Below are 23,926 nucleotides of genomic sequence, written 5' to 3'. Positions count from 1 at the left end.
ATGTCACCACCTGTCAAGTTGAATAATTATAAATGTGCTAATAACAGGCAGAAGTAGAATATTTCATTGTAGATATCAATAGATTATAAAAAAATAATTTTTGATAAAAGAATCCTAGAGATTAGCATTAAAATTTAAAAATTGTGTGTTTTTAATACTCTTTATTTATAAACAAGTATTCACTAGTTGGGAGAAAGGATTAATGTACTATTTCATTTGGTTCAACATTCAACTATTGTCAAGAGTGATGTTTGATTGTGGCTGGTCTGAAGACCCACCCTTGGGTTTGGCTATCCTATCGGGTAAACAGAGCTACAGATTCAAATCCAACTGATAGTAGCCTCTAGACTAAGTTAAAAAGTTCAGTATCAGAAATTATTGTCGAGTTGCTGTATTTATTCTTTGATACTGCAGTCCGATGATCAGGTATATATTACATTGATAGAAAATAGCTCATGTTATTTGCAAAACCTACCAGTATATTATATCCAAATTTGTCCAATATTATCTTTGCATTCAGCTGATAAATAAGACTGTGAAATAGAACAAGAAGTCTAATTTGCCTGTCCCTTACACATAATTACTATTTAATTTCTTTTCATTACATGTGTTAATTTAAAAAAATACTACAGTATGGCAACACAATATCCCATTATGTAATTTTTGTGTCTGAGATAGGGCTATTGTGAAATTATGTTGTGCTAGGTAGTTCTGTAAGTCAATATACAAACAGTTAGGGAGTCCAAATGATGATGCTGGAGGACAGTGGTGCCAATTTTGCTGAGGTAAAAAAATAATTCATATTTTTTCATAAATTATCAAATTTTTGGACATGACAGTCACCATTGAAGTTTATAGTGGTTAATTTGTATTGTCTAAAATGTGAAGATTAGAAATATTTGTGAAAATAGATGGTTTTTAGGCTGTAATCTGTTGGTTTGTGTGTGACACCTGTAGCTAACAAACCTAACCTTATTTTAGGGTGTAGCCATTGCTCCATATGGGAAAGTGATAAGATGAACTGTCACTTGACATTAACTAAATTAATTCATAGCATGTTTATCTTGACTTGAGTCAGTGATAAATCTACCATGTTATGTCAAAATAATAATTTTATTTTGACAAAGCTAGTCTGGGTAATTTATTTTATTTTTGAAAGGGGATTATCACTCCTTTAAGTAAGAGTAGTGTGTCATTTCCCTGACAATGTGAAGTACATAATTCATAGTTGTTCAAATCCATTATAAAATCCAAAACAAGTATTAAATCTACAAAAATTAGAAGAATTATTTATTGTTGACTTTCAGGCGTTGATATATTTTCCATTTTTTTCATGCTGTTGTATTAATTATAATATGACGTGACATCCACCTGTTGCATTCAGCTGAGCTGGCTTTCAAAAAAGAATATTGAGTGATATGAAATACTTAATTTTATTCTATAGTATTCAGTATTGGGAATGTCTATCACTTTTGAAATTTTCTGTAAATTTTCATCATGACACTGATATTTATTTGGGTGTGTTTTGTGTACAGTAGTTGATTGATGATATTGTGCTGGGTATTGATTACTATTGATTACAGAACACACACATATACACACATACACCTAGTAGTTGTAGATGTGTAGAACTACATGTATGGCTCCCTATTGTACCTTGGTGATGTATTTCTTCATCAATTTTGAAGGTCTACATCAATACAATGAAACTGATTATAAAAAAACAGCTTTTATTTTCCCACCTTTTAAAATACTTTTGATACAAAGAACTAACATTGCCTAAAATTAGTAATTCATTTTATGATATGTAGTGTTCGAATTATTTCTGTCAACTACAATCTCTCCTGTCTTACTAGTATTTTTAAAAACTATGTTTATCGTAATTTCACAAATGTGTCTGTCTTGCTAACTTAATATATCATGTAGTTGTATGATTTATGTTATTTTACTATGAATTATGTCAATTTTGATAGTTGATATTTCAAATTTGTGGTTTTTAATAATATTTTATTGTGTATTTTATTATCATACAGTAAAATTTTGTGTTTTTCTGGCTTCGTTTGAATATAGATATAAAATACAACTATAGTTTTCTGACATGTACGTGACAACATAGTGAAGGTAATGAGACTAATTTCAGCACCAAAATGAATAATTATTAAAAACCTTTATTATGTTGGTCATCCATTTCATGTCAATTTGCCAGGACTAGGAAGTGAAAGTCTCTTATTTTTGTTCCAAATTTATTGTCCAGAAATAATGTGTAAGGCTGTCGTAAAGCTGTACTAATCGGCATAATCATATAAAATGAGCTCATTTCACTTGATTGGTTTTGGATATCAAGGGACGTGCTTCATTTCAACATAGTCAGTGACACGTGTCCAATAGCAATTGTTATAATAATAATATATTTAGATTTACTCCAACACCAGCTGAAGTACTTAAAATCTCCCTCATTTACAATAATAAGCTTACACCATATGCAATAGGCAAATCTATTCACAACATGTTTGTAGTAATTTAGGAAAACAAAATTTTACTGATTCTATAGGTTTTGTAGTGTGTGAAAGCAAAAATGTACAAACAGGACACCATTGTAGAGTATGTGAGTGTGTGCATAGAACTTAGTATGAAATGCAAATACAGCAAGCAGAAATATATTTGCTGGGTGTTGGACAATAAATACAACAGCTTGCCTTTAGTCTCTCTTTCATTATTCACCCTCACTCCTAATTTGCATAATATAATATTTGAGGTCAGTTGCTAGGTTATAAGGTGTAATATCAATACCAAATAAAATGATACATAAATATATACATTATTTATTTCATATTAATATTTCTTTATAAGGGCAGGAAAGATATAGATTTGGTTGGATAGTAACGATACATATGACATGATTCAGTATATACACATATGGTTTGCATGTGTCTATTTCTAGTGTAGAATCACCTGTTGCTAATTCCAGGGAGAGAGGCATCATTGTAACATCTATTATTGCAAATTAAAGTGTCACCTGTAGGTGTTATAAATTGAAACTCTGTTATTTGTCGTCAGTTAAGCTTAATAATGTTAGGGGAACGTAATTACATGTCTGTTGTCGTGCATATTCATCCATTGACATGGCAACAATGATGTACAGTTATTATACCATTATGATATGCTAATCTGTGGTTGTTATGGAAACGGTCCTCAGATACCCCTGGGCCATCAGTTGAAGACTGAATTGATATTAAATGTGGGATAGAAAAATGGCAAGTTGAGTCTTCAATGCAGTCAGGGTAATCATAGCATAAAGTGACTGACTTGATACGTGCACACAATGTTTTCTATTTTGGGAATATATCACATGTATCAGTTACTAATTTTAGAAACATAAATTTAGTTGTATTGGAAAAAGAGAATTGAAAATACATGAGGGATTCAAATCGTAAGAATATTGAATATATCGATACCGAAAAGGTTGAACGGATTGGAGAAACTATATAAATATTATGTTTGAAAACCCCACTTACAGCCAATTTATTACCAGTATTTTTAAGAATTATGTTTTAAGTGGTGCTGAAAGCGCGTCCCTTAAATCTATCGCAGTATCTGGTGCCTTGATATCCATGCACTTGTTTGTATACAGTGTAGATAAGTACATGCATGTCAGGACTCAAATTTAGCAGTAGTCCAGGATACCTAGACTACCGTACTAAACATTGTGAGTGACCTAAGGGGTCTTTGTAACTAGTCTCTATTTTCTGGCTGAATGAAGAAAAATATTGGAGAATAACATAATTATACCAGCGCTAGTAATATCAAAGAAATATCGGGGAAAGTTATGACAATTTTGAATGTTTTGACTCATATTTTGAACACAGCAGAAACAATGATGTAGACACACATTGTCATGATGTAGAATGACCAGAGTATATATTGCATGTTTTTTTGTTCAACTTGTCTCATGACGAGAGAAAGGTGCCCTCAAACAGTAGTGATATATGCATTACAATTTGTAAAATAATATTTACAGTTCTGTAGGTATACAACTAGTCCCTGGTAATAAGAAAAGTAGACAGCTTGTAAACTTACCTAACAGAGTTGTATATACATTGATATATTTGTGTGATTCTAGAGGGAAATGAATTGTACAGATGATGGGGACAGGTTAGAAGCCAGGGAATTCTGATGTTATCAAAAGTGTTTTATAAAAGAATACTATTTTTGGAACAAATATTTTATGTAGGTGATAAGTATGATTCATGTTCCAGTGTGTATTTTCAATGTGTCCTAATAATTACACAGGGTATGTACATACATGTATGTCAGAACTTTTTTTGCCAGCCTTGGAATTTAAAATAAAATGGTATTCATTACAATTACATCTATATAAGCTATGGTTAATGCATGAATGGAATATTTTGTGTGGAAAGTGGAGGTACTTTGATATTATTAGTAACAAATATTGTATATTGTTTAGCCATGGAAAATACAGTGACATAATGGGTCTCCTCACTCTTTGACCAATAATGACAAAAGTGTTGTCACAATTATTTGCCAGCTGAATTAAGACAGATATTGAAGAATAATATATCTATATATATGCAAGCTGAATTTAAGAGAAAAAAATATGGAAAATAACGACAATTCTGAACCTATTGACTTATGTTTGGTTAACCTTTAATTAATTAATTTTCTACCTAACCCCTTTGACCCACTCCATTGTCAAGTGATTATTGATAATTCATCAGCACTCCTTTGGGTTTGAAAGAACACTGCAGAAGTATAAAGAACTCTGTACATTACATTATTTGTTTTAACATCCTAAGTTTTGAGTTTTGTCTAAATGTTTTGTTTTTTTCTCTTCTCTGTTGATTGCAGGTCAAACTTGATAGCAAGAATGCGGGTAAATCATCCAGGGTGGTACACATTCGAAATGTAGCTAGTGATGCAACAGAATCAGAGATTATTGCCCTCGGTGTGCCTTTTGGTAAAGTCACCAACATCCTATTGTTGAAGGGCAAAAGTCAAGTAAGTTGCATCATCCGTCATCATGATATATTCAGAAAATGTATTGGAAGAAAGTTATAGGAAGTCTTTCTCATTAGATCTCACAGAATATGATGGCTAAAATGGAAAATACTCTCCATTGAACAACATATGTTATGGCTTAAGTTTCATATGCTAATCTTACCAAGTATCTAGACATTTCACTGTCATTCGCGTATCATATACTAATCTTTACCAAGTTGCGTATCGTAAGCTAATCTGAACAAGTAACTGACATTTCACTGTCATTTGCATATCGTATGCTAATATTACCAAGTTGCATATCGTATGCTAATCTTATGTAAAAACTATACAGACATTTAACTGTCATTTGCGTATCATATTCTAAGCTTACCATGTTGCATATTGTATTCTAATCTTACCAAGTTGCGTATCGTATTCTAATCTTACCAAGTAAAAAAACTATACTGTCATTTCACTGCCATTTGCAAAAAATGGAAAATATTGATTATGAGGTTGTGGAACTGTATACAGTGCACAAACTGATATTAATGAAAATTTTCCATTTATTAAATTCATAAAATTTACATGTGGGAAGAATACTTGTTATGGATTGTACTCAACATGTACATGAATTGTCCTTGAATTGTGCACTAGATCGAATACATTATATGAAATGATGAGACAATTCAATCTTGGAAGTTACAGTCTGGGACAGGTTATAGTGTTAGACACCCTATTTGCATCATGTGCAAATGTCAACACAATTTAGTTGTCCCGATGAAATGCTAAACTTACTAGGAACAATGTTGAGAAACACATGACGGTTTGGTTAGAATATTCTTTAACCCTGTGTGTATACCTTGTGTCTTACAGGCATTCTTAGAAATGATGGACGAGACATCAGCCACGACGATGGTCAACTATTATGCCCACGTCACCGCCAATATCAGGGGGAGGGCAGTCTATGTACAGTTTTCAAATCACAAAGAATTAAAAACAGAGAATGCACCGGCCCAACAGGTAAGTTTGGAACTGTAGACACTCCCTGACAAATCATATTATTAGAGTGGAAATTGATTCAAACAGTCATTGATTGCGGGTAACTTATTACATTACATGTAATACCACTTTCCTTTTAGTGCTGAGTGGTTTCCAGTTTTCAATCTACTCTAGAAACTTCTGATGACAAATTGGTGTTATTGAGTTGATAAAGAATGTTGTTAGGGAGTACCGGTCATGTTTAGTTTTCACTGGTCACACTCATAAACCATTTATGTATTATTTATAGACGGCAGCAGCACAGGCAGCTCTGGCAGCAGCCCAAGCATTGATGCCACAGACACAGGGTGCACAGCCAGGAGACACATTGGGAGGACAAAACACAGTGTTGAGGGTTATCATTGAAAATTTGATATATCCCGTCACAGTGGATATAATCCATCAGATCTTCTCAAAGTTTGGTGCTGTGTTAAAAATCATCACATTCACAAAAAATAGTAAGTTGTCGAATTTATTTGAACAGTTGTTAGATAAAATTGTTGAATTTATGTGAACAGTTGTAGCCTTACAGGCAGACAAAATTGCTAACCTTTATATAACTTTATGGTAATGTGTAGACAAATAATGAGAGATTGACTGTTCAGACGAATAGTTATGATTATATGAACTTTTGACAATGTTTAGTTTGGCATTGAACAAGTTTATGTGAATGATCATAAAGTAGAGAGACAACAGTTATTGATTTAACCATATCTCAAGTGATTTCATGTACGGGAAAATTGGGTTATGTAGACTGAATGATTTGTCAGTGTTTCCACCTTTGTAACCATTCATAGGTATTAAGTGGTTATAAATGGTTGCCAAGCAGATCAACTACGTACTGATCTTCCTGTCCAAGGTTCTGATGACCTTGTTCTTTTTGAATGTATAGTTCTTACCTCTTGGTGGCGCTCTTCATTATTTTAGTTACTTTCTAAGCATGTAACCAAGTGTTGTGTTCATGATACGTGAAACAAAAATCTGTTCCATTGTTCGAAATTTGTTAACATGCCACATAATTTGACATTTTTTTTCAAAATCTGTTTCCATGGTAACACCAGTTTTATTTTTTCACCCCAGACAACTTCCAAACCTTGATACAGTTTGCAGATTCAGTGTCTGCACAAGCTGCCAAATTGGTAAGTTGTATGTGTTATGCCTTGACATAATTTGCATGGGCAGAGGGAATGATCGAGATGTGATGTTGCTGTTTCAACAGTTGAAAAATGAACATTTTGAGAAAGAGGAGGGGTATGTTAATGTGTTGTAGATAGAATTATCGGAAATGCTGAGGGAAGGGAGGGTGGAGGGATATACCAAACAGTATTCTATTTAAAACAAGTTTGCTTTTTGATGGAAAGTATAGGGATAGTTGATGTGTTTTCTTGCAGTCACTGGATGGACAGAATATCTACAATGCATGCTGTACACTGAAAATTGACTATTCAAAGCTGACAACCCTGAATGTTAAATACAACAACGAGAAAAGTCGTGACTACACTCGCCCAGATCTACCTTCAGGTGATGGACAGCCTCCAATCGACGCTATGGCTTATGGTATGTCTGTTCATTACATGCCTTTGTTCTGGTTGATACCGGTTGAAACTGGTTTTTGACCAGACAAGAGCATAATGTAACCAGCAAACCAATGACTGGTTTGATCTGCTTTTATCTGGTGTTGACTTGCAGCACAGTGTCATATCTAACCCACATGTGACTGACTTGTATCAGGTGTCTCTTCAAATACTTATATTGCCAGAATGTAATAAGCTTCAACTTTCTACTAATTTTCTCTGTAACTGTTATGATGGGGGTTTGCTAGTTTGAATGTTGTATTATCTCCTTTATTTTCTTATAAATTTGTAACACTTTAAGTGTAATGCATCTTTGTGCAAATGCTTTGTATGGCTTCTTCCTTTGGTGTAGGGCAATATCTGGTGGTTAGTTTTCTGATGTTTTTGTACTAAGTTTTTGAAGTGTTATTAGTCATTGCTGTATTTTTTCTACTCTCTCCTTACTTCCATAACCATAGCTATGATTTTTACTTTTTTATAAGTTGCAGTTTACTGTACATCATTTTCAAGCCATACATTTCAAGCAGTTGTTGCACGTTCCACATGTTCAGTATGAAAACACAGTCATGCTTTCATTTAGATTTTCACATTACATGGACACCTCATGTTTTTGTCTTGTTCCCAAATAAGATCACTGACTTTCTCAACAATACTGCCATAAAATATATTGAGCTGATGTGTGCACACTTGGACAACAAGTTAACAGGTCACATGAAAAAACAAAACATAACATCTACATTGAAAAGTTTCTTGTTTGATCCAGGTAGCAACCAGTTTCTGGTAGAAATAAGCTTGAATGTGATTTATAAGAGACACACACACACACACACACACACACACACACACACACACACACACACACACACACACACACACACACACACACACACACACACACACACTTGTCCAAACTCAATAACTTATCAAAGAAATTGGTATATATTTGTTGAGCAAGTCATGATTGAAAAATGTAGCAACAATTGCCTGTTACAATGTTTAATGCACTAATCAGCATGTAACAGATGGTCAGACCAGGTCATACTATTGTGATAGGACAGACTAGCTGGCATGTAACCCCATCACTCCCATATTTCATTAAAATGGACCTAACCTCGCTTTATAGTTACATGGATATACCATATATAGATAAAGATCACTTAAAATACTGTTATATGGTTAGTGGGTTAGTGCTGATATGCGTAAGTGTTTATTGTTGAATAGGGTGATGAATTTTGTCTACATTTATGAGGGTAAAAGGAGGAAGAATGGTTGTGTCTATAGATGAAAATTTAATATGAAGTCCAAAGTGTTCGTAAGATGACCAATAAATATATATATATATATATATATATATATGTGTGTGTGTGTATGTAGAGTAATTGATTTTATGTACTTGAATTGTGTCTGTGATAGTCAAAATTTCATATCTATACTGATTAGAATACAGATTGTGCATGAAAGTAAGATTTCAAATGCTTCCAGCTGATAATTCACGCTTGCAGTTAATCTTCCATTGTTTGGACAAACCAAGGTCCTCAAAATGAAGGACTGTATACGAAGTGCTAGAACATTTAGTAATGGTAGAAATAGTTAGTGGTGTGTTACTCTACTGATGGCAGTGCTAGAACATTTAGTAATGGTAGAAATAGTTAGTGGTGTGTTATTCTACTGATGGCAGTGCTAGAACATTTAGTAATGGTAGAAATAGTTAGTGGTGTGTTACTCTACTGATGGCAGTGCTAGAACATTTAGTAATGGTAGAAATAGTTAGTGGTGTTTTACTTTACTGATGGCAGTGCTAGAACATTTAGTAATGGTAGAAATAGTTAGTGGTGTTTTACTCTACTGATGGCAGTAGTACTGTAGTGTAAGTGATGGTGGAAGTTGTGGTGTTACATTTGTAGAATCCCTAGTACTAGCTTTATAGCTACCTTCATACATTTGAATCAACAGGACCCAAGTCATAGCTTTATCTAGTTTATAAATATATGGGTTAGAACAAATCCTTGTATAGATTGTCTATCCTTAGTTACGTAAGTGTAACCTGGTCTGATCAAGCTTGTTAGCTGACATTAACATTCACCATTAATTGAATGAATTCAGTGAAAATATTTGCCTCTTTTTCAGCATTTTGTGTTTAGTAATCATTGCAATGTGCACACTGTGTTATAATCCATGCCTGTGTTTAGATAAATCATGACAAGTGCACCAAGCTCTTTCAATGCCAGTGCTCCTCCTACCAAAATTTCAAGTGTTGGATGTTGACAAATTCTGCAATATTTTGTATTTGTTTAGTTTGTAAGGTACAATGTGATGTGTCATGTCAGCTAAACACATCACATAGCATGACACATCATATCTTACAAACAATATTCACTAGTAAAATGAATTTTTTACCACAGCTCTCTTCCCAAACTGTTTTGTAAAAGGCAACTTTTTTCATGAAAACATGCTAAGAAAGGGAATAGTACGGTGCAATATTTGCCCACCCAAATTTTGGTATAGCACCAAAATTGTAGAATAAAATATAGCAAGCTGATTAAATGTTACTAAATTTCCTCCTTTGTCTACATGTTTCAGCAACAAAAATACTGAAATAGTAGAATTGAGCAAGAGATATTAATTGATCAAGATTGATGGACATGATGAGATTGGCATTGAAAGGGAGTTTGAGAATCAACGTCATCTAGTTTTATCACTGTATGAAAGTCAATATTAATACTTAATTCATTCATTCAGCAACAGATGACAAGATGACTCCATTAACAACTGTGAAATAATGTCTTTTTTTTGTCTCTTAATTCAACATTTGTAACTGTGCACTTAAAGATTTGATCATATATATACACAGTGTATTCATGTTAATCGTAAATTGTTCAAATCACACCATAGGCAATATTACATTACATTCATATGTATCACATATAAGGAGTTTTTTCCTCGAAGCATATTACATTTTGATCATTTTGGCAAACATGACATTTACATTGATAGCTAACATATCCCCACCCCCTGTATTTGCAGGGAGTGCGGCTCCTGGTATGCTGCCAACCCCATTTGCTACTGCCACGGGGGCTGCTTTTGCTAACCCAGCATTGGCTGGATATGCGGGTGCTACAGGTATTCATTAATTCCATAGTAACCACTCTGTAGAGAGTCTTTAGAAAATCTTTTCCCACTCTTTGTCATATCTTTCTTGTAGCTCAAGGTAAACTACCTCTCCAGATCCTTTTTTTGTCTGTAGGCCAGTCAGGAACAGCTGCTATTAAAGTTTCTCTTCTGTATCTTATAATAATCACAATATCTTTTCTTTTCTCTCCATTATTCTGACAATAGTGCATGTTTGTTTTAATCTGCATAATGTGTAGGACTTCTTACAGGTACAGGAAATTGATTGACAGGAATGCTGTACTGTACTGTAGAGTAGAGGAGACCAAGACTGGTTCAAACCAGTTCAAGCAGGATGACTCCAGTTAAGACAGGTTTATCCCAGATCAGACAGGTTTTAACAACTGCTCAGACATCTTTATTCCAGTACAGACAGTTTTACTCCAGTTAAGACAGGTTTATTCCAGTACAAACAGGTTTACTCCAGTTAAGACAGGTTTATTCCAGTACAAACAGGTTTACTCCAGTTAAGACAGGTTTATTCCAGTACAGACAGGTTTACTCCAGTTAAAACAGGTTTATTCCAGTTAAGACAGGTTTATTCTAGTACAGACAGGTTTATTCCAGTTAAAACAGGTTTACTCCAGTTAAGACAGGTTTATTCCAGTTAAGACAGTTTTACTCCAGTTAAGACAGGTTTATTCCAGTACAGACAGGTTTATTCTAGTACAGACAGGTTTACTCCAGTTAAGACAGGTTTATTCCAGTTAAGACAGGTTTTCTCCTATTAAGACCGGTTTTCTCCAGTTCAGACAATATTTCTCCAGTTCAGATAGGTTTACACCAATTCAGATAGAGAGCAGAGTAGGAGAACTGATGAAAATGTGACTAAAATGAAGTCAGTGAAAACATTACAACCAAAGGGAAAAGAAATTATATTTGAAAGATAAAAATGTTAGGAGTATGAAGTGAAAATGAAGATGTTTTCTTGAAATATAAATTATTCTTTTCAACTGTGTTTTTTATCAATTTATGTAAATGTGTTCTCAAAATCTTTTTCTTGCTACAACTCTGTTCTTATGTTTGCAATTTATTACCACCAATCGTGAAACTAATTTCACTCTACATTTACCCTCAGACCTCTGTCAATATTTTTCAGTTCCTGGGGTTCCAGGGATCTTCCCTGCAGTCCCAACTGCTGCCGCAGCTGCAGCAGCGGGACTTCGGATGCCGGGTCAGGTACAGCAAGGATGTGTCTTACTGGTCAGCAATCTCAATGCAGAGGTATGTCTTCAGCATGTCTGCCACACTCATTCTTGTTACTAAGTAGAGATTTTAGTGTTTGCCAGTTTATTTTTCCCGGGAAACTGGTGTAGACACGATTTGCTGGAATGAAGGAATGTTGTCCAAAGTAGTAGTAGTGTGGGTGTTTGATAGCCATAGTGCTTGGCTTGAGTAGTGATAGATTACAATGTCATAATTTGACCTTTGACCACAGTCAAATGAATGAGAAAAGAGAGTGCATACTATCATAACCTTTAACTCGTGGTTCAATAATATGGGCTTTAGTAGACTTTTCTTTACTCTTTTTCATATGAGATCATTTTTAACATTGCTAAAAAATCCATGATGCTTTGTATGAATGTGCTCTATTCCATTACTTTTAGATATATCCCATTGTGATTCAAGTATTTCATGTCATTGTTACTTTTCGTTTTATAATTTAAAAAAAAAAATGTTCTTATATTTTTTTGGCTTTCTTGTGTTGCTGTCATAAATCTAGCTTCTGTATTTTAGTATTGTATAAAAAACAACAAACCCAGAATTTATAATCATGCTTGGTAGTTATAATTGCTGTATCTTTAATAATTTTCCCATGCAGTTTTTTTCTCTCTTCCAGTTTGCAACTTCATGTAACTCACTCCAGATATCTCTCATATTATATATTTCATATTTTTTTGTTATGTTTTTTTTTTGACACACGAATATTCCTGATATGCCGCTTTTTGTAATCCCTGAGTTTTCCTGCATGAATTCCATGGATCTTGTATTCACACGATAGATCTTCAACTCCAACTACTGGATTGTACAGCTATCATTACAGTCCCTCCCCTTTACAGACTTCCACGACTCCAAGCTTTACCACCATCGTCTTCTTATTTATTGCCATAATCTTGCCAGACTCCATCGGAGTCCATTGTATTTTCTTCTTCACCAGTAACATATTTCACTATTTTACATTTGGTGTCATTAATCAACACAAAGGGAAAAAAAGGAACATGAGCATGCTGCAAGGGGAGAGGGGATTGCCACGTTATTGTCAACCTTTTCACTGTCATTTCCAGTTCAACTGAAGTAAAACTGGTACTCTTTTTTTCACTCAAAATAAAAATAGATTTTAGTTGTAGATTGGTTTGTAGTATCAGATCTGATTCAGTTATCAAATTTGCTAAACAATACAGTCCTGTTTTGTCTTGAATGCTGATGTTAAAATCCAAAACAATTTTAAAGTTATGACAGCAGTATAATATTTCTGTTTTTCATTCAAAATGGAATTTTAAAAGAAATACAAATTGAAAAGTGTAAAAAGTTGACTGAAATTTGTAACAAAGAGATATGGAAATCCAAGGCAGTGAAAGGGTTAAAGTCACACTTACATTTTCTTGTGTTATATTTTTTTCTCTCCATATTATAGATTCTTCCTCCAAGCATGACAACCTAACTTTCCTGAAGCACATCTCACTACCAAGTATTTTCTGTTGTTGTGTTAACTTTATTTTTTGTTGTTTTCAAGTACAGTTTCTGGGCTGTACGCATGCCATTCCCATTTCGTTGTCAGCAACATATTGATAAATTTGGTCACTTTTCAGCTTCTTAGTAGAGACATCCTAAAACCAAAAAAATAATAATAATAATAAACATCTCTATATCAGCATGTCTCTCTAACCCCCGCACATCATTTGCCCTTTTTTTCGTTTCCACTTTCTGTCTTTCTAGGTACAGTACGTTGCCATAGCCGCCTGCTCACTGCCCTGCTTTTGATCTGTCACACTGATGCCTTACACACACACACATAAACCCCCCCCCCCACATACATCAGAAAGTGTCATGTTCCAAATAACGTCTTTAATGTACTGTAGATTCTGTGCCAGAGTTAATTCATGTGATTGTAATCACTTATTCTATATATATTATTTAAAAAAAGCCAATGCTTGGTTATTTGGCTCGTACATTAAAATTGAACGCCATTATTCATAATTATGTGTCCACACTTGTTTTTTAATTTGCACTCAAGGTATAAAGTAAACATTAATATACAATGTAAAACATCTTAAATGGAATATGTTTATGGCGTTTGTCTGCATCATCAAACTCATGGTTAATGTGGGAGGCGTTGTAGAAATGATAACAGCTGAGCCTGGAGACATGCTAGTTTAACTTAAAGATGTGTGTATATATATATATATATATAAATAATTATGCTGTGGGTTTTTGTAGCTCACAGAACTGTATTGGTATACTTGTATGCATTCATATTCTTGGGTCTCTGTTTATGATATATCACTTTTGATTATTTAATTCTTTGTAAGTCAGGACACTGTGTACTGTTGATAGTAACTAACTAGCATGTCTGTCACGTTTACTGGTCTTTCTACTACTATCATAGAGAGAGAGAGAGAGAGTAAAAATAACTACCTAACCATTTTCATATGTGCTTCTTGGCTTGTAAAATTTCATCTAACCAAAATTACTCGCACTCTTATAATTCAGAGTTGACTTCTGGGATTGCCATTTCTTTTCTCCAACAAACCAAATGCCAACAACTTAATAAGCTCTTGCTTATTCATGTCATGTTATTTGTTTAATTTATTAATATGTGTGTGCATTATTATTATTATTATTATTATTATTATTATTATTATTAAAACTGTAGTGCCTCCCACATTTCATTCATGCTGATTCACTCTGTTCAGAATTAACTCTGGCATAGCATTGAATTCTGAACACACTCACAAACATGACAGCTACACATACACATACACACTGACATTTTAGTGGAAAAGTTAAACAAAAAATTGAACATCCTTTTTATCCCCAATGCTAATAATTCCATATTTTCCTCACATGGAATGGCTTATGGAATGAGCAGACACTGACCATCTCAATTCATCTTTCCATCTCTCTCCACTATGCCCTCTACTGTGTCCTGTGTGTTGTATGCCTTACCCATCTCTGCCTCTACCTGTGTTGTTGTCGTACGTACGTACGTAGCTGGTCACGCCTGAAGTTCTCTTTACTCTCTTTGGTATGCACCCTTTTTACGTTATTTTTCTTGAGTCATAATTTAACAACAGTAGCTGTAGTAGTGTTTCATAGCTTTAGTAGTTGTGTCAAAAAAAAAGAAAAAAAAAAGGAACTTGCCATTGCATGTGGAGTTTGAACTAGCCATGTCTAGTTTGAGGCTCACCAAGTTTGTCTAGTTTTATAACTCGCATGCCTCCAACAGCATGAGTGTCAGTTTAACTCCAAGTGAGATTTCAGTGTTCTTAGTATACTGCACTGTTTTGCTTGGGTTTTGTCTTTATTTTGCACTGTATAACACTTGTATTTAAAGAAAGCAAGAAAAGAATCCAAAAGAAATGCATGGCCTCGACAACAGCAGGCAACAAGAGTAACATAATGACTTTGTATTCTTCTACTTTGGTATGATATAAAGAAAGTGGACTGAAATTATTTAAAAAAAAAAAAAAAAAAAACGTGACAGTTTTTGCATCATATTGTTGGATTGCTGCACTTACTATATGTATTTATATGCATGACTTTATTAACTAGTTATTGATCAATCTCTCTTCATTTCCAAATTAACATTCTTTATATTTATACCTTTGTGTATTATGTTTTTTGGCCTGCTGTTTTAATTGCGCTTTTCTTTGACCATGGAAAAACTAATTGTGTAATCTTCTGTGTGCTGTTATACATCTGGTATTGCAATCAAGTATTATATGTATTCTGTACATTTCTGTTAAAAAAAAAAAAATAGAAAAAAAAATGAAAAAAATATACACTTTCATTACCAAAATATCCAAAAACCCATCTTAAGTTTCATCCCTCTCCTTTATTTCTATCGTTTGTTTATTTCGGCAATTTTATCATCCTTGTATGTATGGTCAGTTTTGTCATGACAGTGAGAGGGGACGTAGTCTCTTAGAATGTTTGTCTGTCTGTCTGTCTTGTCTGTCCATCTGTTTCTTCAGTTTTTTGTTCCCTCTTTCCTCTTAATGAGACCGTGTTACAAATGGACTGTAAAAACTATGTTACTTTGTTTTGTGTTCTTAGGCGTGTATGGGGACGTACATCGGGTGAAAATCATTTTTGCAAAGAAAGATACTGCTTTAGTACAGTTGGCTGAACCTCATCAAGCACAGACAGGTAAAGTTTTTAATACCAGTTCACCCCTGAACCCTAGTTGATTTTCACCTGGCAATGAATTGTAGGTCATACACAGTAATATAGATATTTTAATGAGTTTCAACAGAACTGTGAGTAACGACTATTCCTATCAACCAAATAGTAATGTTCACATAAATTATTCCAGCAGTGTATTATTTTGTAGACAACATTCATTGTAATAGTGAATAGTATGTTTTCAAAGTATTTGTGGCCAAGATTAGGAAGATTTCTAATCTTTTTTCTTTCCTTTTTTTTTCAGCAATGACACATTTGAATAATGTGAAAGTGTTTACTAAACCACTCAGGATCACATTGTCAAAACATCAGTTGGTGTCATTACCCAAGGATGGGCAGCCAGTAAGTATCTACACAACACTCAGTTTTAGTCTGTCAGACATGACATTTTACTGCCCTCTATCAGTCAGGAGAGATCAAGAAGTATCAACACAACACTATCTGGGGCTTGTTTGATTCACTCAATCATAATCATGATTTCGCATTAATCATAGTAATCATGCCTCGAACCATGATTGATGTAATTACAAGATGGCTGACAAACTAATATGATATAGAAATGATGGAAAACAGTTTTAGTGTGTGAGACATGACATGCCATACTGCCCTCACAGTCAGGAAAGAGTGCAGACCAATGAGGGTTGAAGGATATGATGTAACTTACAGTATATATCAGTTGATGTATTGCAAACTTGTCTTCTACATAATACACGTTGGTCAATCCATACCACTCCTTTTTACAAAAAACATGGCCTGAGGTGTCATTTGCTCATTCCCTACTCCAACTGAATTTAACTCGCACTTGTCATTTGTCCAAATATTTCCTCTTTGAAAATTTAAAGTAGGGGAGACTTCAGTTCATTCAACAGTCTGATACTAGTTGACACTATTTCTAAGAGAAGTTAATTTGAATGTAAAGTAAATGTTTTCTGTTTCTTTTTTGAAAAGGATGCAGGGTTGACTAAAGACTTTACAACCTCTCCACTACACCGTTTCAAGAAACCAGGGTCAAAGAATTTCATGAACATTTACCCACCCTCAGCTACCTTGCATCTTTCAAACATTCCGTAAGTATAGCAGTGTGTGTGTGTGTGCGTGTGTGCGTGCGTGCGTGCGTGTGTGCGTGCGTGCGTGTGTGTGTGTGTGTGTGTGTAAATTATACATGTATGGGGAACGGGGAATAGATGTATTGATATGTTCATGTACCAGCAAGCAGGTGGTGTATGTATCTTAAAAGTCAAGCCATGAATCATTTCATTGACTTTTACCATATATGAACAGTATAGCAAGTAAAACAAGAAATAATATGAGAAGCTCAACAAAGTATATGGATTTAAGATTGTTGTTTTCAACTTAATATTGTTGATTTCATCATGCTGTCTTGTTCCTTCACAGTCCAAATGTTACAGAGCAAGATATCACAAGTGCCTTTACTAGACATGGAACAGTGAAAGCTTTCAAGTTTTTCCCGTAAGTTGTCTCCGTATTTCAATTCTAAAGATGATATGACTCAATGCATTAGACGTACCAAGTATTATTATGTAGGTTGGTTAGAATGGATGCAAAGACTAACATAGCAACAGGTTGTTCTGTACACCATCAAATGAAGGACTTACTATTCTGCTGTGATTTGGGAACATGGAGGGGGGGGGGGGGGGGGGTTAAAACTTGCATAGATATACATACCTTGTATTAATATACTTTTCTTGGGGAACATCAGTAAAAAAAAAACCCTGAAAACTTCCAGTAGGATATTGTCTCCTGTGCATTAGTTTGAATTCTCCAACATTGGTGTAATGTTGTTTTCATGTTTTTGTTTTGCAGGAAAGATCGCAAGATGGCCTTAATACAGATGGGATCAATAGAAGAAGCAGTGACAGCACTTGTGGTTAGTATCAATATACATGTATCACCTATGACAACACAAAGACAAACAATGAACCTTTCCAGTGGATTTGTAAATTATATGGCTCCATCTAATGTCTGAGGTTGTAAACACAAGATTTCAAATACCAATACCAAAAAAATCTATGATTTAGACCACTTTGATGTCAGCAGGATTACTGAGCCTAGGGAGTCATGTCACCTCTCAGTGCATGGTATTGGCCTAGGGGGGGGGGGGGGGGGGGGGGGGGGGTCATTTCACCACTCATTTGGATCGTAGCTCTCGATACCGTTCACTATCATACATTCAAAATGGCAGGCAATATAAACAAGGCTAATACGCATGTGTGGAACTAGTTATGGCAGCAAATTTTGCAGCAATTGCTGCCTTTGAACGGTTTTACGGCAAGATAGGTGAATGAACTTTGGCGTCCCGGTATACCGGGTACTGGTGGGCGCCCTAGCGTGTCCCGGTATACCGGGTACTGGTGGTGAAAGGGTTAAGGCATTGGCCTAGGGGGTCATTTCACCACGCAGTGCATGGCATCGGCATAGGGGGTAATTTCACCACTCGGTGTAAGGCATTGGCCTAGGGGGTCTTTTCACCACTCGGTGCATGGCATCGGCCTAGGGGGTAATTTCACCACTTGGTGTAAGGCATTGGCCTAGGGGGTCATTTCACCACTCGCTATAAGGCATCGGCCTAGGGGGTCATTTCACCACTCGGTGCATGGCATCGGCCCAGGGGGTCTTTTCACCACTCGGTGCATGGCATCGGCCTAGGGGGTCTTTTCACTACTCGGTGCATGGCATCGGCCTAGGGGTGCACTTGGCATTGGAAATCACTTATTATTTTGTTTTATTCCAGGCTATGCACAATTACCAGTTGAGCAATTCCAGCCACTTGAGGGTATCGTTTTCAAAAGCAACCATCTAGAAGAGACCCTCCAACTTACTGAATCCCCTAACAGACCACACCAGAAGGCTGAAGACACCCTAGTACAGTAGTAGTAGTTCATATTGTCTATGAAGACCAAAAGACTAGTGACCAAAAGTCACCACCATTTTGCTTCACTGTATAACAACTAAATCACAAAAAAAATTCTTTAGTTTTTTCTACCACAAACATGTTTTGTAGGTTATTACATACATAGCCCTGGTATCGATAGCTGTTAAAGTTTAATCAGCAATAATTCCAATATTAAGAAATGGTAATCATGGGGGTATAATATATAATAATTCACAGTACAAGGTGTATCCGATTTTTTACTTAATGGTGAAGCAATATTTTGGTGTATAATTACCTAGTTTGGTATTGATATTAATAAGTGACTTGCATATATGGTAGTCTTTATGGTTGCTATACAGTGCCAAGCAAAATGTTGGAATGACGAAGAAAAGTGTTTTATTTTGTATATCATTCATTCCATGGTTTTGTGGAGAAACTATTTTCACAAGGGGAAGTGAAAGATGAACACTGTAAGTCAGGGAGGTGATGTTACATATTGAATGGTTGCTGACTAGTCAAATCTGATGGCTTGTTCAGTGCTGTACATTTCTGCTGGACCCCAACGGAAACAAATTAAAATATAATTGTCATCTAAATGGTTTGTTAATATTCATGTATTTTGTAGATTTCATTTTTATCGTATCCTAAATAGACAGGAAACCATCTATGGAGGAAGTCATATCAGAGATTAGTGGTCAATGAATGAAATGTAAGACACTGAACAGATCAATATCATGATTTATTCCCCTCTTGGAGTAAATGTGCAGGGGTCAATACGATCTTGATGTCATCTTCTCATCACATCTGAAGGGCCAATATTGTCTTATATACCCCTTCCTGCCATGTGGACAGAGGGGTCGGTCATTATTATGGCATCATGTACAAATGTGTCAATATTGTTAAATTGTCTCGGGTCTATCACATTGAGGAAGGGAACCATAAAGACTGTTAATGTGACTCCCTCTCTGCATCAGACCTCCATCAACTACTACAAAACTATTTTGTGTCATTTTTACCACCCCTTGACAAAGGGCCACTACATAATGTAAGTAGTTTTCCATTTAGTCTAGCAAAATAGAAGAATTTTATATTTAGATAAATTGTATTTTGCCGTTTATTATTTGTTGTCATGGTTTATTTGCTGTGAGTATAGGACATTACATTTTAATGCCTTGATTTCTAGTCTTTGAAAATGTTCTCTTTGGTTGAACAGCTGGGTGTGGTGTAACACTGTCTTTTAATACTCAGACTCTCACACCTACCCCTACACTCCCTTCCCTTCAATCTTTCTTAAACCAACATGTTATATAGTAGAAAATTTCGTACACTTTGATAAACAAGCAATAGGTACATAATTTGACATTTACATAAAAACATACAAGTAATGTTTACTAAAGAGTAGGCCAACTGCAAATGATATCTGTGAGAGGTAGGGGAGGGGAAGGGGGTCTATTGGTAGAAATGTCTGTAAAAAATGGTAATATATCAAATTAGTATTGAAGGCTAATAATTCCTGAAACGAAGGGAACCCACAGTATGTACTATAAGAACTGTACGGTAGAATGGATCTTAGTAGATGACTTGTTACATGGTAATATATTCCATATACACCTAGTTCAATCAACCAACCAACCAATCATTGTCCTTTTGACCAAACACACTGTCCTCAGCTGTTCAATCTCACCTCACCTCACCCCTTCATGTGTTTTGTTTGACCAAACTGCATTGTAGTGACAATTTGATAATCCACAGGGGGTGGCAGTGATGAAGTGAATATCACTTCTTATCATTGGCATCCTCACAAGAAGGAAATTTTTATCTGACCATTTTGTTTGACTTTGACTATTTCATGAAAAAAAAAGGGTACAAGTTCTTTTATGTTGACAAGGATATTCCTGGTAAAGTAACCCAAGGCTTGACTATATATTTTGGTATTTTTGAAAGTTTGGTGTATGTTACAGGAGTATATTATTTATATATATATCATACACTGTTAGGTAGTTGTCTTTAAACAATTTTAGGGTCGTTTGTTGTTTCGGATTCCACCTTTGATGTTGTGTGGTTTTTATTCATCGCTGAGTAAAATTCTACTCCAACTTTTCTAGTGCCTTTTTTGAGGAAACTGATGTCACACAGGAAATGTACAGTTGAAGAGTGCAGCTGTCTTAGTAGAGTCATACTGGAGCATTAGTATCATTGAATAAACTATGTATTGCACATATCTTGACTAACATTCAGTTTTTGTGTAAAGTTCATCTCTACGTTGTTAGAAGTTCAACCTTTACCAAGATTCCTTCGAATGGAAATTGTCCACCATGGTTTTTTTTCAAACCTAGATGTACCAGATATCGTTAATAGTGACATGTAATCAAATTGTAATGTACAGGTTTCTTATGAGAAGGCATATTATTTTGACAAATCCTGGTAAACTAACTTGACAGTGTAACCTGGAAAACAGTTGCTAGATTTCAATGCAAGTATTGGTTGTCAAAATTGACCTGAGAAACAGTTATTAAATTATAATGCAAGTATAGGTTGGCAAAATTGGATGATTCAGCAAAGTCATTGCACAAGATACAAGAATTCCAGTGAGACTCTACTCGGCAATGTTTCTCTATATTACGATGTGACTAGTTTACACTAAATGCTTAGCTGTGTCCAACTACAGTTTGAGTATTTGAAACTTATCAGATGCCAAGCAGTTTATGTAAAAACTACAAGACTAGCATTTCTGTATTTAAACTTCTCTAAACTTCTAGCTTTTTCTAGTTTACGTTTAGACTTCTTGACTTTTCTCTCTATAGATATGTTGTGGCAAGATTTTAGTAATACTCAGATTAAGGGATCTTTGAGTGGTTAATCCAGTTAGCTTGTTATTAAACATTTCTTAGATATTTGATATAATGACCATATGCACAAATTTTCCAAATGCTTCATGTACTAAAAGTTTATGATAATCTTGAATGTTTTTTGTGTGTGAATCTGATTAAGTTACCTGCTAAGTCTGTCATTTTGAATTGAACAGTGCCATCTTAGCTTTTTGGCACTTTGGCTTTCCACTGTATGTTGGTTGTTAGCCCAAATTCTCATGCTATCTCATTCTCTCTCTCTCTTTATCTCTCTCTCTAAACTGTAAAAGTTTCTGAACGAGTACATATCATTGAATGACGTGAAAAAAAAAGTTTTAAAAAGTCTGTATAAGGGTTAACTATAAAAACTCTTTTCAGTGGGTAAATAATGAGGCTATCGAACGATGTTATCGTAGTTAGCATGTCAACCCAATAAACCCCAGATAAAACAAGACTTGCGTGTATTTATTTATTTTGAGAATCAGGCTATATGAATTGAGAAGGTATATCATGTAAAAAAAAATATTTTATATGGCTTTTGACAACATGCAACTGAATTTTTTGATAAGTTTTGTGTCTTGTTTGGAGAGAAGAGATACTTATTTCGATCAAAGATCTGATTTTATTAAACATTTAGTATATTCCTGATGGTTTATGTTTCCCTTTTTTTTTTTGGTGATCTTTATTACTTGATATTTTACAACTTGTTATGAGTTGGATATTGGAAAAAAATAAAAATGGTAATTTGATTTTTTTCTAAATAATGGTGTCTGTTGTGGTTATTCTCTCCTGAATGTTGATGACAGTCTTGAAAAAAAAGTGTGTTTTGAATCATGCTCATAGACAAAAAGTTTTGAAAGTGACTGGGATTCTTTTTCAGTTCGTCCACTTTTTTCTGTCTTTAGTACACTTGTATTATGATTTTGGGTGATAACACCTTCAAGTTGTTCATTTTGAAATTTTGTAAAAGCTCTCCTTCCCTCAGCATGTGTTCAGCCATTATTGGGATTTATTACAAAGGATTATGGGTAAACCTCTGGTGATGACATCACATGTACCTTGTCCCAAGAGTCAAGAGTCATGGTATTTCACCTTGTATCGAGAGTGTAAATACTCCAAGTCCCCAAAACTTTACACTGGAAGTGTTCAGAATTCAAATGGTGTGTGTCGTCCAATACACTGAAACCTGTACTTGTACCGATGTCATAGCACAAGAATGGTTAGCTTGGTTCTGTAATACTAACAGAAAAATCTTACCAGAGAACCATTTTGAACAATTTTTCATCATTAGTGGAGAGGGATAGGATTCTTCTATTTTTTAGCTGTCTTCTGTAGTGGTCACATCACTACGATTGATGCTATGTAAAAACATAATGGTAAAACACATTAATACTACTGGAAACCCAGCACTGTATATCACATTACAAGTCAATTTTAATCATGAACGAAATTGGGTGATTGAGTTTGTGCGATTGTCTCATATCTTGTGTTATTTTGAAAGGTCTATGGAAATACGAATATGCAGCTTTATGGAGCTGTATACAATGATTTCAGAACAGTAGTAACAGATCAGTGGAGAGACAAGGTAGAACAGTTACTCTATTACTGAGTCATTCATCTCTGTACAGAGGATTTCTGATTGTAAACACTATTGGAAATCAAGCTATAGGCAAACTAAGATAGACATACTAGTATACTACATATCACTAGAGGGCGTCGATTGGAACGCATACTGGCTAACCGCGCTCCGAAACTTTTACGAATTTTGACGAATTACAACGGAGGACACTGCAAATTTGCAGAGTGTGATAACCACAAAGTATACCTGTATCCCCTTGAGGGAAATTTAGGTCATGGGTATCTCTATTGAAGTATGGAGGACAAGAATTGGTACATTCAACCGGTGACGGATCAACTCGTCCCAATTTCAACTCGTCCCATTTCAACTCGTCCCACTCAACTCGTCCAATTTTCAACTCGCCCCAATTTCAACTCGCCCC

General features: G+C 34.9%; 1 protein-coding gene across 9 annotated transcripts in view; it reads left to right on the top strand.

The window, feature by feature from the left end:
• Positions 1 to 22,663, top strand: part of LOC144436326 (polypyrimidine tract-binding protein 1-like) — an 80,422-nt gene extending 57,759 nt beyond the window's left edge. For 5 of the 9 annotated variants that reach the window (XM_078125090.1, XM_078125082.1, XM_078125087.1 and 2 more), the window contains 14 exons: positions 4,867 to 5,016; positions 5,872 to 6,018; positions 6,287 to 6,494; positions 7,117 to 7,175; positions 7,428 to 7,593; positions 10,635 to 10,730; positions 11,857 to 12,002; positions 14,991 to 15,024; positions 16,056 to 16,148; positions 16,429 to 16,526; positions 17,133 to 17,251; positions 17,580 to 17,654; positions 18,009 to 18,072; positions 18,937 to 22,663. In XM_078125090.1, the coding sequence (XP_077981216.1) occupies positions 4,867 to 5,016; positions 5,872 to 6,018; positions 6,287 to 6,494; positions 7,117 to 7,175; positions 7,428 to 7,593; positions 10,635 to 10,730; positions 11,857 to 12,002; positions 14,991 to 15,024; positions 16,056 to 16,148; positions 16,429 to 16,526; positions 17,133 to 17,251; positions 17,580 to 17,654; positions 18,009 to 18,072; positions 18,937 to 19,005 (1,524 nt within the window). In that variant the 3' untranslated portion in view covers positions 19,006 to 22,663. Of the gene's footprint in view, positions 1 to 743; positions 786 to 4,866; positions 5,017 to 5,871; positions 6,019 to 6,286; positions 6,495 to 7,116; positions 7,176 to 7,427; positions 7,594 to 10,634; positions 10,731 to 11,856; positions 12,003 to 14,990; positions 15,025 to 16,055; positions 16,149 to 16,428; positions 16,527 to 17,132; positions 17,252 to 17,579; positions 17,655 to 18,008; positions 18,073 to 18,936 lie in introns of those variants that run through there. The other 4 variants (XM_078125091.1, XM_078125084.1, XM_078125089.1 and 1 more) reach the window with 4 other exon arrangements.
• Positions 22,664 to 23,926: the final 1,263 nt, after the last annotated feature.

The sequence above is a fragment of the Glandiceps talaboti genome, chromosome 6, assembly GCF_964340395.1.
Source record: "Glandiceps talaboti chromosome 6, keGlaTala1.1, whole genome shotgun sequence".
NCBI lineage: Eukaryota > Metazoa > Hemichordata > Enteropneusta > Spengelidae > Glandiceps > Glandiceps talaboti.
Note: the sequence above shows the minus strand (reverse complement) of the source record. Positions and strands in the feature narration are given on the sequence as shown.